Genomic DNA, 16,025 nt, shown 5'->3' on the forward strand with positions numbered 1-16,025 from the left:
CATCTATTGTTAATAATAATCTTGTATCATTTATCTTGGTTGGTTTATTGCAATATATGTATTTTGGTTTTTCACATTCTACCTAAAATTTTATTTCTATTTGGCCGCACATTTAGCAATCAAATATAAATTTTTCAACGTGTATAGTTCTCGGTTGCAATTTATTCTCCTGGCAAAAACCAGAGCTGCATGGTGGTGGCTGAGCCAATTTACCGCATGCAATTTCCATACTCGGATTATAATTACCGTCGTGCAGAGCGTTTCGCTTTACTTGTTGGTAACAGATTGTGGCACCGAGAACACTCTGTAATTACTGGCCGTTGAATCAAATTGAGTTTACTAGAGGCTGCATGAAGTGTTTTTTCAGAGAAGTCAAAAAGTGTCTGGTCGTTGGCCTCTCGCTTTCGATATTCAGGGCGATCTACTTGCGGAGAAATTAATGCAAAAGTTATTTCGTCGGCCGTTCACCAGCCAAAAATGATTTAAACGCGGCGGGTGCGATCGAGAGAGCAACGCGGTTCGCGAGAAAATTGCCCGCGGTTATAATTATAGAAAAAAATGAAACAACAAATTATTATTTTTGGGCCACATCTGGACCACATGTTACATGTCGATCGGTTAACAAGATGAAGCTGATTGCAATGTTGCAATCTTAATCTTTGTTTGAAAAAATCCATGCTAAGGAAACATTAATTATGATATTAAGATAATTAGTTTCTTAAGCAACACAAGAATGATTCTTTTAGTATGCACAAATTATCTAGAGCAATTAAAAGTAAGAACAGAAAATTTTTCAAATAATATTCTAATAAATCAAGCATCTAAAATCTTAAGTAAATTGAAGCAAAAAAAGAATTGATAAAAATCAAGATTAAAAAGCTCAATTCCATACTTAATAAAAATATTGCAGCACATAATGAGTTTCAAGTTTCTAAAATGTGAATTTAAAATATTTCAGTGTGCTACAGTGTGCTATATAATTTTATGTAGATATAGAGGCGACCGGGTGTATATATGACATTTGTATATTAATGCGCGCGCCTCTCGTCGAACTAACTGTTCTGGATGCTTTTTTATTATCTTGTTATGGCACCCCCTTCCTGCCTGCCTACACTCGCCCCCTCGCTTTGAACCAATGCTGTGAACCGCCAGCTTTTTTATTGTATACAGAGAGCGTTGGAGAAGGACGAGAAGAAGGAGAAGCTGCAAAACAAAACATCCAAAAAGCTCCAACTCAGCAGCTTCCCTTGATCAGAAGCAGTCGAGCACCGAAATGACCATGTTCGTCAAATTCCTCACCCTCGCCGCCGTCGTGTGCGCCACCCAGGTAAAACCTTTCCGAAGCCTTTTAAAATCACTTTTTCATTAAAAAAAAATCATTCAGCAAGCCGAGCAGCTCAAAGTCACCAAGCAGGTCTACTTTGATATCAAGATCGGCGAACGCGAGGCCGGGCGACTGGTGATCGGCCTGTTCGGCGACACCGTGCCCAAAACGGTGGAGAACTTCATCACCCTGGCCACCGTGGGCATTGACGGCAAAACGTTCAAGGGCACCAAATTCCACAGGGTCATCCGCAGGTTCATGATCCAGGGTGGAGACATCGTCAAGGGCGACGGCGCCGGCAGCACCAGCATTTATGGCAAATATTTTGCCGACGAGAACTTCGAAATAAAGCACACCGCCCCAGGGTTTGTCAGCATGGCTAATGCAGGTTAGTTTTAACATTTTCGTACCCAAATCTATATTATATAAATAATTAATGGGCTCATTGTTCGCTAGGGCTTTTTTCTAGACGGGAAGTAAAATATTTCCACGAATTTTTTATCACACACTTAAATAAACAGATGTCCGATGACATCATCCATATATAAAAATATACTCAACTCTTTAATATAATTTAATTCTGTATAACATAGGAAAATGTCCTCAATTAAATAATATTTAAAACATTTGACTAACAAACTTTTTTACAATGATAAAAATTTTAGAAAAAAATATAAATTTTTTTCTTAAATATTAAATATATTATACATTTTGTTTATTGTATAATATTAAAATATTAATTAAAAAATATGTTACTAATATTTAAATTAAACAGTAATAATATAAATTTATGTAATGAAATGGTTATTTTTTAAATTCGTTTAATCTTCTTAAAAATTATACCATGTCAGCTACTTTTTAATTTATTATACAAGTTCTATAACAATTTTAATTTGAAATTAAAAAGATTCTATGAAAAAAAAAATCAATTCTAATTATTAATGAAAAATATGTTAACAATATTAAAATCAAACAATAATATAAGTGAAAATATAAATATTTTTTTTGATTTGTTCAGAGAATTTAAATGCTGTTTGATTGCAGTTAAAATCTTATTTTAATTAATTATTGTAATCTTCCTATTTCAGGAAAAGACACAAATGGTTGTCAGTTCTTTATTACCACAGTGGAGACTCCTTGGCTCGATGGACTACACGTTGTCTTTGGAAAAGTACGTTATCTTAATTTAAATTGATTTCTTTCTGGAACCTAATAATAAATTCCAATTTTCCTCTTTTTTTAAGGTAATTAAGGGTCAAAGTATTGTGCACGAAATTGAACTGGTGAAGACTGACACAGAAGATCACCCAATTGAAGACGTCGTCGTCATCGACTGCGGAGAGCTGCCCTTGAATTTGCCTCTCATCATCTCCGACCAGCCATACGAGTAATCTCAAGTCAAACCCAAAGTTCCTGCAGTTGCTAGGCAGACGACCAAAGTTCCTTTTGCCATCCTAAAGCTTTGGTATATAGTTTAAGAATTAATCTTAGGATTAGAGTGCCTCGCAATCACTGCCAACCGCCAAAAGCAGCTCTCTCACAATTCCAAATGAATGTGCCTGAATTTTAAATATAAATTTTATCTCTAGTATTTTTATTCTGACAGGATGGAATCTGATGCAACTGTGATACAAGTATTGCTAGTGTGTTTATTTTATCTAACAGGGGCGTATTTAATACCGTTGCTGGTGCATTTATAGAGCTTCCATTTATTCCAGCCAGAACTTTTTACTCTATTAAGCCAAAGTATATTGTTGTCTGCTATACGAATCAGCTTGAGTTAGATGATTTGGCTTTAAAAAAAAAAAGGAATTGGAAAAATTATCAAATAATTTCAGACTGTGGCAGTGGGCGGAAGCGGCGGCAATTCCACTTGGATTCTCATGCTTGATTCTCTTCTTTTTCCACTGGGTAATCAGACAACTAGACCGATATCTCGAGAAAGCAAAACAGGATTAATTTCTTACGATTCAAATAGCAAAAGCTAAATTTATTTATCACCAGCGGCTTGAACAATCTGCGCGTATTTTGGCATGTTTTTTTTTTATACAAAAGCCAAAGAGTGGAGTAAAAATGAATAAAAGCGGAATTATGTACGTCCAGATTTGAGAATAATCAATTTTTTAACAAAAAATAAATATAAATAAGCACCTACTTTGTTTCTTTCGCCTCTAACTCTCTACCATCATATTATACTGCGTTAATTAGTCACTTTAGCGACCACAAAGGGTCGAGCTTGCTGAGCGGGTCGGCCTCCTCTTGCGGACTGATGCTGCCAGCCAGAGAACCAGGCTTCTTTTCAAAGTCCTCCTTTGAGATGCGACCTTTCTTCGTACCAGACTTGTTAGGGGTCAGGTTGCTCAGGTCAGGTACAAGAGAGGTCAATTCTGACAAAGACGAAACAGGAGGTGCAGCCGTATGCTCCAATTTTGGTGGTTCTTCTACAGATATCGGTGTGGCCGATGTTTCTGGCTGAGGCACATTCCATTCAATATTTGCCGCACCTATATCGGGTTTTAGTAGATTATCTATTAATCCGTTCAATATGGCTAGAAAAAAACACAAAAGGAGGGCTTCTTCAGCTGCCTTTTATGGCTTACTTCTAGTTCAAAGCAACATCATTTGCCGAGAAAAATAATTCAGCAACTTTTTTCTACATGATTTAAATAAATAAAGCAATGGAATGAAAAATAAGTTATTTATCGGGCTTTTTTGAAAGGGTTGAAAAGAAACAAAACACTCAAGCTTTGAAAGTACCTAACCCCATTTTCTCGATTCCGGACTGCAACTGGCTCAAACTACCAGGTCCCAGCAGGAAGTCTTCTGAAGGGTGTCTCACGTGAGTTTTCGGCGCAAGCGGAGCATCAAAGCTTGATCTAGTAGTAAGAATTCCGCCTGCAAAGTTCTCTAGCTTAGCAACAAAAGCAACGAAAAGCAGAAAATGCCAAAAATTCAGAGAAATAATTACGTTTCATGAGGAGGTCCTGACAATGGTAGAGCACTGCTTGGTAGGCAAAAAGCAGGTGCTGCCTGTCCCTCAGGGTGCCCCGTCTCTGGTGCGACATGATGGCTGCCACAGTGAGCAAGTCGGGCAAGCCATTGCCACTGCGGATTTCGTTCATGGCGGCACTCAAGAGGCAGAAGAGGCCAGAACGACCAACTCCGGAATGGCAATGCACCACCACTGGGTGCTTTGGTGACCTTTGTTGAGCATGTTGGCTCAAACCTTCGGCCACAAAAGAGAGGAATGCGCTCGGAGAGTCAGGGAAAGAACTAAAAAAAATTCATTTGTGACATACTTAACAAATGCCTATTATTTCCACTAGATTACCTTCCTGGCCAGACAGTAAATTGCAGATGCACCAGTACTCTTGAAATCTTTGTCTCAGGGTGTGTGATGGAAATCAGTCTCTCGGTCCAGCTGGGTTTCACGTTCACAGAATTCAAAGAAATCCGCAGCTTTCCTATTGCCAACTCTTCACCTCGTTGTGTCGGCCAGTAAATCTCTCCATTCAGCTGAAATTTTTCAATCATTAAATTAATTATCATTTTTACTTTAAAAGATCAAAACTTTTTCTATCCCTTACCTCAGCATCGCTAAGCAAGCAGACAATCAACTCAGTTTGCTGCTCCCAAATCATGGTCCAAAAATCCAAGTAGGTTGAAGGCAGAGGAGACTGCGTCAAAATGTAGTCGCAGCTTCGTGCAGAGATGTTTTTGATAAACGAAGCATTGATGTAGTCGTCCTTGGTTGACGGCAGCTCCACTCTAGAGTGGTCGAACGGAAGGATGTCCGGGAACCTGTTCTTCATGGGATAGCACCTTGCCACTGATATGCTCCTTTTGTGAGCGTCCTTCTCCTGGTATTGCATAAAGAGTCAGTCACAAAATTCAGTTTGCAAAAATTAAGATGACAAACCTGCAACTCCTGCAGTTCTTTCCATTTCAAATCTAGAGGGGTGGGTCCGTTCAAAGTTTTGTTATTCAAACCTTCGACGACCTTCTCCAGCCTCTCCACTTCCTGGGTGAACTGGGCAAGTGCCTCAGGCTCAGCATAAGGATCTTTGCTCGGAGCAGGTTCTTTCACTGCTGCTGGTTGAATGGGGAGGAGAGCCGGAGAAGCCGACTTAGGAGGTTCAGCAGGCTGCTCGGAGGGAGCAGCTTTCGGGGCAACGGGTTTTAGTTCTGCCGGAGTTGGTTGAGTAGGTGTGGTCGCAGCAACCTGAGGAAAAGGTTAAATATTCGGCTTTAATTAATTTATTCGTAACTAAATTATCGAGGTTTTTATTTAGTCCTTTGATAAAAAAAATTACCTTAGCTGGTTCATTTGATGAAACTTGTGTGGTCTTTGCTTCTGGAATTAGAGGTGGCGTATTCACATTGAAATCAAGCCCTGCCAGCAAGTCCACGTTTGATGAGTTGGCATTTCTTTTGGGCGAACTGCTGAAGGTTGTATGGGGTGCAGTGTCTGGCATTCGTGCCTGCATGTAAGTCATATACTGCGAAAAGAAAAGAAAAATGTAATTTTGGAAATTGATATATATGTTTTTTCGGATTCAATAGAAGAGGACGACAAATCTCGCATGCTTGGGAACAACAACTGGAGTAATTTCCCACCTTTTAAGACAAGAGTGAGAAGTACTACTGTCAAGAGAATAGCCGCTTGTGGGAAAAAAAGAGAGCATTAGTCAAAGAAAAATACCGTACACCTACAGAATCCAAAGGTTACAAATCTAATAAACAATAAACAGGTTGAAGAAAGTCTGACCTGTGATGGCACTTGCTGGTTGGGTGTGTAGGCAGGAATGGGAGCCGACGTCGGCGTGCCTGGAGCTTGATTTTGGTATCCATAGTACGGAGAGCTGTAGTAAGAGGCTGGCTGCGAAGTTGGTGCAGTGCTGGAGGCAACAGAATACTGATTTGCGAACGTTTGACCACCGACTGCTGTTTCGGAGGTGTTGGTCTGGTGCAGATTCGACTTGCCAGCACTCGTATACTGGCTATGCGTGGCATTGTTAGGAGACGACGTGTTGTAAGCAGCCTGATAGAAAATTAAAGAATAAGTAATTAATATAATTAGATATGTTTCAAAAAAAGAACATTAAGTATATAAAAGTTTGATGGGGAAAAATTGCAAATTTTAAGAAAATTTCTGTCGAAGATTTAAATTTTATCAAGACTTACATTTCCTGAATACTGATTCTGACTCTGGTATCCTTGCTGAGTGGGGTAAGCTGAGGGACTCTGGTTGTAAGGGTAGGTGTAAGCATAAGGATGCCCAGTTGCTGTCTGCTGCTGCCCATAGTTTTGCGCTGGCTGGGGAGTAGAAGCAGGCGCTGGATAAGCAGCGGCATTTCCTGCAGCAGGTTGTTGCGGAACTTGTTGCTGGTATCCCTGCCCAGCTGGAGTTTGGATCTGCCCCTGGTATGGTTGGGGCTGCTGGACAGGGGAGGGCTGCGGAACTGGAACGGTCGGCGCAGGAGACGGATAAGCCCTTTGAGGTTGCTGCGCTGGCGGTTGAGGGGTAGAAACCGGAGCTGGATAATTCGTCGAAGGCACAGCATAGTTGTAACCAGATTGGTAGTACTGCTGGGGGTAATTGTTCAGGGGTTTGGCAGGGTACTGTTGATTTTGAGGTTGATTTGCAGGGTACTGCGGTCTTGGCTGGTAGTAATTTTGCTGAGGGTAGAAATTCGAAGCCGGAGGTTTATTAGGGGTGGATGTCGGTGGTTGTTGGTATCCTGCTGGAGGGTAGTAAGGGTACGAGTGGCTTACGGGGGTGGGATAGGAATAGGTTGGGGTTGTGCCAGGGTTGCTGACGGTTGGCTGGGCGTCGTTGTTAACTTTGGGCAGCATCCCTGGGTTGAGATGATTCTGGTGGGTGTAGGGGTGAGAAGGTTGTTGGAACTTTTGGTTGTCTTGCTGATACGGATTGGTTGAATTGTTGATGTGCTTCTCAGGTGAGGGTGCCGGTGGGGTGGCACAATAGGTCGGGGTTTCTTCAGAGCCAACAGGATTTGGCCTGATAGTAGGCGGCCACTGAACAGCCTCCCCTGGAGCAGGGTTGACAGGGGTGATGACCGGCGGAGGAGTGGCCGAAGGCATAGGGGCGCCAGGATTGATGGGGTTGTAAGTCTGGGAGAAGTAAGGGTTGCTTGATGGTGGGATGGCAGCTGAAGGCTGAGGTGCATTATTAAAGGCCGCAGGTTGCCCGCCTTGTTTCATGGCCTGAGAAAATTTATATGTTATAAATAAATAAAATCAAGGAATGCAATTTTTTTAAATTACAAATTAACTCAAATAATTACCTGCAAGTAGTCTTTCAGTTTTGGATTTCCCACCGAGGTGACCCCAGTGTTTGGCATTGCTGGCTGGGCAGGCATGCTGGCCCGTTGCTGTTGCTGACGCTCCTCCTCTTGCACCTTGCACACTGACTTGACCCTCGTAAACAACTTTGAGACGCTGGTTTCCAGTCTGCAGTAAAACTCAAGGCCTTTGTTGGCCTTTGCCAGAAGGTCTTCTCGGGCATTGAAAGAGGCAAGCAGGGCAGCAATCGTTCCCTGTCTCTTCCTGTTGGCACTGCTCGCTGCCTTTCGGGACGGTGCGAAACGAGCATAAGCGTCTGTCAAAGCTCTCAGAATGTTTGCCTGGGCAGCCATGTTTTGTTCAATTACAGCAACCTGCAATGATTATAATTCATAACAAGTTTGAAAGTGAATCACAAAATACAATAAATAGTTTTATTTTTTATTGAAATATTGGATAAAGCTTACGAGAGGCTGGTGTTTGGAGATTTCCTTCTCGAACAAAACATCCAGGACGCCTCCTTCAGAAGCACTGGTAACCAGCTGGCCTGTAATGTCATCCTTCAATACAGCCTCCCTCAACTGAGCCGAAAGCATGGCCCTCTGAGTGCTCATCTCGCGGACTTTGGCAACCAGATTGTTCACTTCCTTAATACTCTCTTTATCTTCTTCAGCTGGAATATATATAAAACTTTTCTCAAACGGACTGTATTATACTATTGGAATGAATACTTTCAGCTCCAGCGCCAACAGTTTGAGGCAGTTCGTTTGCGATTTCATCCAAAGGTTTGCACAGGGTCCTCAAATTGGCCACATGTAATGACATTGCCTTGTGGAGAGTTTGATTTGATTCTCCAGCAACCAGATGAGCTTTTCTGTATTTGTTGGCCTCTCGAGTCAACTCCGTGGCTACGATGGAGGGCGGCCTGTCAATACCAAAGGTTTCTTTCCAGATTTTCTCTTTCTCCTCCTCATCCTGATATAATATTTGTAAAAATTTTCATTCATATAATAAAAAATAAATTACTTTAAGAATTTGGTCAATATCCTGAAGCATGGCTTCGACTTCATGGTATGTTTCCGCTAGCTTGTCCATTGCATTCACAAGCTCCTTGACAGCTTCTGGCTGAGCACTAAGTGCAGCACATGCTTCAATTAAATCCTGAGAAATAAATTAAATTAGTTTCATACTATTTACAATAGAGAAACAATACAAATCTTACATTTGGTAATTGATCTCCATCTGATCCGACATTGAGTGTGTCAAGTTGCAATGAGGACATAAATGCATTCAGCTCAGTGTCTTTCTCATCCACTTGGGTACCAACACGACGCAGAAGTTTTGCCTTTTCCTCGCTAAAAGTAAAACTTTATTTTTTGCTAAAAAAATTCAAATTATGACCAACCTGTACATTGACGATGCTTCATGGGCCCTGAGAGGTACCAGCCTTGCGAAGATGTCAACGCCAGAAACATCTGCATCGTTGATGCTGAACGGAATTCCTTTGACAAGAGAGGCACCTTTCAGTGGCGGCAAACTGTCCTTTTCAGGCACCTTCTCATGATAAATGTATTCATTGTCATTAAAAGCTGCTTTTCGCTTTCCTTCAACAACATCCTGTGTAAACTGCAGTGCGTCTCCAATGACCTGTGGAAGGTAGATTTTTAAAAATGAAATACTTGAAGAAGAAAATCAATATTACGTCTGAAAGTTCTAGACCCTTGGACAATTTGGCAGCTTCGGTGAGTTTTTCAACCGCAGCTTGGTAAAAGGCCAAGCGTTCTCCCATTTTCTGTTGCTCTTCCATTGCCTGCCCTTGGTACAAAAGAGCAACGCAGTTGTGGTAGGCAATCTTAAAGTTTATGTACTTTGACCAATTCTGAGAAAAGATGTTAGGAAATATTATCTGAAAGTTGTCAGACTTGAGTAAACAATACTTTGTGTTGTTTTGAACCAACGGTGTCTAGGATTGAACCTGCGTCAGATGAATTCTGGTTAAGGATTGCAAGGGCCAAGTTGTAGTACTCAACAACATGGGCACCAACTTTTGCTGCAACGAACAAAAATTTTCAAGGATTAATATCAAATTTTGTTGTCAAAAAAAATTTTTTAGATTTGAAAAATTAGTCGCATAGTTGCAATTTTGACAGAAAATGATGAAAAAAAAAACAGAGTTTACCAATAATAAGAGCTTTTCTGTTGTCCATCATGCTCTTTTCAAGAATGCACTCCTGCGCCTGGGCAAGACAGATGTAGTTGAGGAACTGCATCAAGTCAGGGGACATGTCAGAGCCCTTAGGCCTGCCTAGAGTTTCCCTCATTTGCTATAAAAAAAATAATGAAAATTTTCTTCTGAAAACATTTTAAATGGATGTGGACTTTACTTGAAAGCACCAGGCAGCACACTGAAAATGTGTGCAGGACATTTTCATTCCGTCGGCCGTCGTTCGATTGTCAAAACTGCCCAATTGGGAATGGAGAGCGCCGATATTGTACAAGATGCAAGCCATTTCGTGCCGGATTGAGGAAGTGCTGTACACTATGTTGGTATAAATGTCAATCCTGAAATATATAAAAAAAAATTATATTAATTCTGTGGTGTTGATGGTATATTTTGTCTTGGGAAATCAGGATTAAAGACAGGTATTTTAACTTCAAAATCATTCATAAAATGTAGAAAAAGAATAAACGTGCTGATTTATACCAAAAGTAAGTTGCACAGGCTACTCCATCCTCCTGCATTGGAAATCGGCTCAGCAAAAAATTCAACTGGCAGTAATATTTCTTGAGGAGGGCGCAGCCCTCCACGTCCTTGGACACGCGGATGGCCGATGCCCGAAGACCTTCCAGCTCGTGGATTTCCTTTGAATAGGTCTCAGGGTCCTCATGATAGTAATCTCGAATGTACTGCGGAAATGCAAAAGAAAATTTTCATTATCTCGAGTCGGCGAATGAATCACCGAGTCTTACACTGCGAAGTTTGTGTCCGAATTCGGTGTTTTCGGGGCTCTGCTTCAGCTCAAAACTGAGCATTGGCAGTCGGGGCACCGCTTCCATCGCGGCAGCTCAAAATTCACCCCTAAGTCCGAATCAAAACTCGAAATTTAGGGTTTGTTTTGGATTTGGCATGACAGTAAAGCAAATCAAGTGATTCGTGACGTCACACCGGCGCGATGTTGCCGTCAATTTTATAATCTAATTAGGCGTGTTATTATTAATTTGATATTGAAATGGTTGGATTTAAATAATTTTTTCTTTCCAAATGAAATTTCAGTGATTTTACTCAACTTTTTGTTCAAAATTAAGCGTATTTTAAAGAAATTGATTTTTTACCCAAATTTCAAAATGTCCCGCCATTCGTCCAGCTGCCAAAGTGACAACCTTCTTGGTGACAGACGCGACGTCACCGCTAGGTTGGCAACACTGTTGCATGTTGGTGACCTCTCCTCCTCCTCTCCGGCTGACGTGGAGGAATCAAACACGAAGCAGACGGTCGACGTGAGCACCACATTCTCGTGTTTTTGCTGGAAAAACTTTGAAGCACCATGGTGAGCTGCGGGAAAATTGACCTCCCGATTTTCCGCACCTTTTCTGCATTTTTCCTTTCGATTCTGACCAATTTTTTGCTGATTTTAGCCCGCTTCTGCAAGCGCGACCAACGTTGGGTCCAAGTCGCCGTCGATGAAGGCCGGTGCGCAGCCCCGGGCCTCCAGTGGAGGCGGCGGAGTCGTCAAGAGGTTGGTTTTTTAAAACTATGATCTACGATTTTTCTCCAAACCTGCCTCCAGTTTACACAGACTAAGCACCTGGATATAAAAATTAGAGCATTTTTTATTAAAATTTTGTATTTAAATTGAAAAGAAATCCGCTATGAACATAATTCCCATTTAAACTTAACTTTTTACATATTTATTGGATTGGATGTATCTTTAATTTATTTTCCAATTGTAGGAAAACCACCACAACAACATCTGCAAGGACCCGCACTACTGGCACTAACAGCGGTGGAATGTGGCGTTTCTACACCGATGACTCTCCTGGAATCAGAGTGTAAGATTTTATTTTGAAGCTAAGGCATCATAAAAAAACATGTATTTTAAGTCCTGTGGTAAAAATTTGTTTTTAATCAGTTAAAAAAAATTAAAATACATTTAATTGACACTTAAAATAATTTTTTTCAAGATAATATTAATTATTCCTGTAATGTGCTTAATACTTTTTCAATACTTAACGTTACTCAGGAACCATAATGTTCCTGCTTCAATATTCTCTAAAAATAAAATGCAATGACAAGCTAATTTAAATTGACTGATTGATTTCTTTTAGTGGCCCCGTTCCCGTGCTGGTGATGTCTCTGCTCTTCATTGCTTCCGTCTTTATGCTGCACATCTGGGGCAAGTACACCCGCTCGTAATGAATCACAACCACGCTCATGAAAGAAAAACGAAAGAAAATCATCAAAACAGATCAATCCCTAAAAATCCCAAAAGAGACTTACTTGGAAGTGAAAGTGAATTTGTTGAGAGCAGATGATTGATTATACCTTTTTTGTACCGTAAAAATAATATTGAAAGGGATGTGCAACCATTCCATTGCATGATGAACTAATTCTTGATTTAAAAAAGTAAAAGCCGTTGTGCTGCTGTTAATTTTTCTCGTAGTTAGACATTTTTAATTTTCTCACAATCTTCATGGCTCTAAGTTATTGTACGAGAATATTATGTTATTAATTATTGTGGTTGAAATAAAAGACTCATTTTTTGAGAAGTCGCGGGTATTTTTTTCTAAAAGGAATAAAACACTGGAAGTTTTTACTACAAATATATTATTTTGATACCATAAATTGTTACAACATATCTTGAATTATATACAGAGCAGTTCATTCAATTTGCTGAAAGGTTGATGAATTTCGCAATCGTGCCATCAGAGGCAGCATTTTTGTGAATTCTTCATACAATGATGTTTGTAACTGAGCAAAAAATCAAATGTTTGATTCCACCCCACTCTCTCTTTCTCTCTCTGTCAATCTCCTTTTGTATTTTCTCGCTTGCGACTAGGGATACTCAGTCATTTTCATTTCAATGTGATGCAACAAAATTCTTGCTCGATGCTACTTTTACAGTAAATGATGAAGGACGCAATTCATTTTGCAACAGAATTATAGAAAAACCCATTTCTGTTCGTATAATTATCGTTCCGTAATGCTTCTTCCAACGCACAAATACATCTTTAACAATAGATAAAATATCCTTCCTCTGATCAGTGCTTGACGGATACGTATATGTTTTTTTATATTATCAGATTAGCAGCGGTATACAGAGATATATGCATTTAATATTGATGTGATGTCCAATTCACACATCCACAATTACAATTAAATCCTTACAATTACACGTTCTTTTCATATCGAGTCCGTCTAACAATATTATCATGATTAAATATTAATAGTTTTGTATTACTACGTTTTGATTTTAAAATATACTTCAGGTACATTCCGTGATTCCTCATCGTCTAGTTTTCAGCAGCAAAAATTTTGGGCCTATTATTTTGTTCTGCATGCAAAGTAATCAAAAAATACCCAAGTGGGCGATAAATATTTTTTGGTTAGGAGATTCGTCAACGTTGAACATTTATAATAGCGGGCCATAAATGAACATCCAACAATGATATAATATATTTTTACGATATTTATCATGCATTCGATGCAACTCTTATGCACAGAGGTTGTACTTGTAATATTGTTTTAGAGGAAAAAAAGAGCTTAAAAACAGTTTCTACGAGTGAGGAACTCTAAATATTTGAATAGTATTATTGATTTTTTTTTTTAAATGGTAAGCTTATATTGGTTTGGTTCATGATAATTGCCATGGCTGTTTTTAATGAGTATTGACTTGAATGAAGCTATTGTGCCAAAACTGATGAAAGTGTCCATCCAGAGTTTAAAAAAATGCCCAAAAAGGTTAAAAACTTTTAAGAAAAAAAAAAGAATTCTGATTTATCTTAAATTTATAAATGTGATGCATCTTTTTTGCCTTGTTGCGTATCAAAATGTAAATTTTATAGTCAAAAAGTATAAAAATCTAATGCTGTTTCTTTGAAGCGTCCGATGAAAGAAAAATAATTTTTAAAAGACTTTAAAATTATATTTGAATATCTTATAAATTTAAATTCAAAGGTCAAGTTCTAAAATTTTGGCATATTATCTGTCATTGCAAAAAAAAATCGGCTCACTTAAAACTAGGCATCAATTCAGGCACTGCGGTCGTTACTTACACCCTGGGAGGACGTTGTAAAAAAAGAAAAATGAAATTTGTGTAAAACATGCACTGCCGACGAAAAAAAAAATGTGTGTCAATAAAACGGAGACTAGCTGGCGTTGAGCTACAGGACCGAGGTGAATTCGGCCGCGTCGTCTTTTCTCCTTGTCGGGAAGGCCGAGTTGAATTTATTAATGGGCAGTCTTCTGGGCGTCATGTAGGCGCCGCCATTCTCAATGAAGTCTCCGGGCCGCGGGGGTGGCGGCAGCATGGGCACATTCACGCTGAAGGAGGGGGGCTGGTCAACGACCTGCGTTGGCAGCAATGGCACAGTGTCAGGGGCAGGAGGGGCGGCTGACGTGGGAGGGTATCGGGGACCACTGCTCGGGGGCCCAGGGATGAGGGGGTACTGCACGTCGTGGCTCGTCGCCGAGCGCGAGAGTTTTGGTTCGGCGTCAAAAGTGGAGGTTGGCGAGTTGGGTGTGGTGGCGGCGCCGCCGCCGGACAACGAGCGCTGCCTGTTTTTGTTCAGAGAGACGGAACACTTGCGGGACTTTTCGGGCAGATTCAGCTCTAGCTGAGCAGTGTCCTCCATCTGGACAGAGGCGAGCGGCACGTCAAGACAAGGGGCAATTAACCTGGGGTTGTTGGCAAGGAACTCGACCACCTCCGACGCGTTGATGCGCTTCTTGTAGTCCTGCGCCCAACACGCCCTCAGCAACATCTCCCTGTTAACAATTATACAAAGAGATTTAAATAAAATAAAAGATTGCGGTTGATAAAAAGTTCAGGATTAACCAAGGAAAATGGAGGATTCAAAATGATCTTTCACTGGGAAAGTGTGCACCAAAGTCTGTTACTTTTAAATTAAATTATGTTCTTGAAATTATAATTATGTTTAATTGGAGTAAAGGTCCCAATTTTGGGAAAGAATTTGTAAATAATTAAATTTAAAGTGTTGAATAAAAAAGATATTAATTCAACTTACAAGTTGGGTTTGACGCCCTTAGGAATGGTGAGCGTGTTCCCATTCTTGACAAACTCCAGAACCTGGCTGTTGCTCATGCCCTGGAAGGGGAAGCTGCCAAATGTGATGATTTCGTACAGCAGCACTCCGTAAGACCAGATGTCCGAATTAGGCGTGAAAATGCCCAGGCCAAGACTCTCAGGCGCCATCCATCTGACGGGCAACATCCCTGGAAACACAAATTTTTACTTTTTTAGAGAACATCTTATTCGAGAGCAAAGTCTCCACTGACCTTTTCTGTTGAACTTGTAGTAGTCACTCTCATACATGGCCCTGGTCATTCCAAAATCACCTAACTTGACGATTCTGTTCGCATTCACCATACAATTACGGCAAGCCACATCCCTGTAAGTTCACAATAAAGCTTGTGTTACAAAAATGTTTCAAAATTTTTAACATATTATTAAGTTCAACTAAGTTTTGGAGGTTCTATGCAAAATTACAAGTAATTTCTCTAACCTGTGGACATATTTGAGATCGGCCAGGTAGGTAAGAGCTCGTGCGACGTCCAGCGCCATGTTTGTGAGCTTCTTACTGGAGATCTCTTCATTCTCTTCCGAACCCCTTTCAGTAACTAAATGACGACGTGCTAATAGGAATGTTTTAAGATCACCTAAGGAGAGGATAAATATTAGCTCTAGCACGACTCAGTTATTGGACTAAATTACCATAGAGCATAAACTCCATGATTGTGTACACAGGCTCATTTTTGGTGCAAACGCCCAGCAGCCTTACAATGTTCTGATGGTCAAGCCTCTTCATAACTTCAGCTTCACTCAAAAAGTCAAGTTTGACTTCTGTCGTGGAGCCCATTTTTAAAGTTTTCACAGCAACGGCAACCTGAAATTTCAATGTGAGCAAAATGCAAACTTTGAATAGGAGCTAAAAAACTGACCCATCCTTTGTCTGCCAAATTAGCTTCACCACCGTAGACAGTGCCAAAGGCGCCCTCTCCCAATTTTCGGTTGACAACAACGTCCTCTCTGGGAATTTCCCACTTGTCCAAGGAGCTGGCAGAAGGCAGGAGATCGATTCCCATGGATTGCATATACTTTTTGGCTTGTCGTTCGTATCTGCAGAAATAAAAATGTTGAAGTCTTTTGTTGACATT

The 16,025-nt window shown here is 40.4% G+C and overlaps 4 protein-coding genes across 7 annotated transcripts in view; 2 read left to right on the forward strand and 2 right to left on the reverse strand.

Moving 5' to 3' along the window:
- Positions 1-1,118: 1,118 nt before the first annotated feature.
- LOC132202261 (peptidyl-prolyl cis-trans isomerase B-like) lies at positions 1,119-3,474 on the forward strand. Its single transcript, XM_059629060.1, has 5 exons — positions 1,119-1,327; positions 1,385-1,712; positions 2,413-2,495; positions 2,569-2,711; positions 3,163-3,474. The coding sequence occupies exons 1-5, from the start codon at positions 1,274-1,276 to the stop codon at positions 3,281-3,283; spliced, it is 729 nt and encodes a 242-aa protein (XP_059485043.1). The 5' UTR covers positions 1,119-1,273; the 3' UTR covers positions 3,284-3,474.
- LOC132202260 (tyrosine-protein phosphatase non-receptor type 23) lies at positions 3,113-10,784 on the reverse strand. 3 transcript variants are annotated; one of them, XM_059629057.1, is made up of 21 exons: positions 10,601-10,784; positions 10,335-10,537; positions 10,015-10,192; positions 9,810-9,954; positions 9,568-9,680; positions 9,333-9,509; positions 9,036-9,277; positions 8,853-8,985; positions 8,657-8,791; positions 8,362-8,605; positions 8,098-8,303; positions 7,633-8,004; positions 6,509-7,552; positions 6,093-6,365; positions 5,638-5,805; positions 5,244-5,546; positions 4,912-5,184; positions 4,656-4,840; positions 4,293-4,597; positions 4,082-4,219; positions 3,113-3,828 (listed from the first exon to the last, which is right to left on the reverse strand). In XM_059629057.1, exons 1-21 carry the CDS (start codon positions 10,685-10,687, stop codon positions 3,533-3,535), a joined length of 5,220 nt encoding a protein of 1,739 aa, XP_059485040.1. In that variant the 5' UTR covers positions 10,688-10,784; the 3' UTR covers positions 3,113-3,532. The 3 variants fall into 3 exon arrangements, with proteins under 3 accessions (XP_059485040.1, XP_059485039.1, XP_059485041.1); XM_059629056.1 differs by having other exon boundaries at positions 5,638-5,823; XM_059629058.1 differs by having other exon boundaries at positions 3,752-3,828; positions 4,087-4,219; positions 5,638-5,823.
- Positions 10,785-11,033: 249 nt separating this feature from the next.
- On the forward strand, positions 11,034-12,397 carry LOC132202744 (protein transport protein Sec61 subunit beta). Its single transcript, XM_059629891.1, has 4 exons — positions 11,034-11,178; positions 11,267-11,367; positions 11,582-11,680; positions 11,957-12,397. Exons 1-4 carry the CDS (start codon positions 11,176-11,178, stop codon positions 12,042-12,044), a joined length of 291 nt encoding a protein of 96 aa, XP_059485874.1. The 5' UTR covers positions 11,034-11,175; the 3' UTR covers positions 12,045-12,397.
- A 1,568-nt stretch (positions 12,398-13,965) lies between these two features.
- Positions 13,966-16,025, reverse strand: part of LOC132202741 (receptor-type guanylate cyclase gcy-19-like) — a 92,890-nt gene continuing 90,830 nt past the window's right edge. For both annotated transcript variants that reach the window (XM_059629886.1, XM_059629885.1), the window contains 6 exons: positions 15,810-15,987; positions 15,583-15,754; positions 15,374-15,527; positions 15,147-15,259; positions 14,876-15,083; positions 13,966-14,615 (listed from right to left, as the gene is read on the reverse strand). In XM_059629886.1, the coding sequence (XP_059485869.1) occupies positions 14,012-14,615; positions 14,876-15,083; positions 15,147-15,259; positions 15,374-15,527; positions 15,583-15,754; positions 15,810-15,987 (1,429 nt within the window). In that variant the 3' untranslated portion in view covers positions 13,966-14,011. The remainder of the gene's footprint in view (positions 14,616-14,875; positions 15,084-15,146; positions 15,260-15,373; positions 15,528-15,582; positions 15,755-15,809; positions 15,988-16,025) is intronic.

Source organism: Neocloeon triangulifer, unplaced genomic scaffold (assembly GCF_031216515.1).
Source record: "Neocloeon triangulifer isolate White Clay Creek 2 clone unplaced genomic scaffold, ASM3121651v1 ptg000015l, whole genome shotgun sequence".
In the NCBI taxonomy this organism is placed as follows: domain Eukaryota; kingdom Metazoa; phylum Arthropoda; class Insecta; order Ephemeroptera; family Baetidae; genus Neocloeon; species Neocloeon triangulifer.

Coding starts and splice junctions, on each gene's coding strand:
- LOC132202260 (XM_059629056.1), bottom strand. CDS start 10,687: ATGGAAGCGGTGCCCCGACTGCCAATGCTCAGTTTTGAGCTGAAGCAG. Junction 9,278..9,332: donor AGGGTCTAGAACTTTCAGAC/GTAATATTGATT, acceptor TACCTTCCACAG/GTCATTGGAGACGCACTGCA. Junction 8,606..8,656: donor ATATTGACCAAATTCTTAAA/GTAATTTATTTT, acceptor ATATTATATCAG/GATGAGGAGGAGAAAGAGAA.
- LOC132202261 (XM_059629060.1), top strand. CDS start 1,274: ATGACCATGTTCGTCAAATTCCTCACCCTCGCCGCCGTCGTGTGCGCC. Junction 1,713..2,412: donor TGTCAGCATGGCTAATGCAG/GTTAGTTTTAAC, acceptor TTCCTATTTCAG/GAAAAGACACAAATGGTTGT. Junction 2,712..3,162: donor ATCTCCGACCAGCCATACGA/GTAATCTCAAGT, acceptor AAATAATTTCAG/ACTGTGGCAGTGGGCGGAAG.
- LOC132202744 (XM_059629891.1), top strand. Junction 11,368..11,581: donor GGCGGCGGAGTCGTCAAGAG/GTTGGTTTTTTA, acceptor TTCCAATTGTAG/GAAAACCACCACAACAACAT. Junction 11,681..11,956: donor GACTCTCCTGGAATCAGAGT/GTAAGATTTTAT, acceptor GATTTCTTTTAG/TGGCCCCGTTCCCGTGCTGG.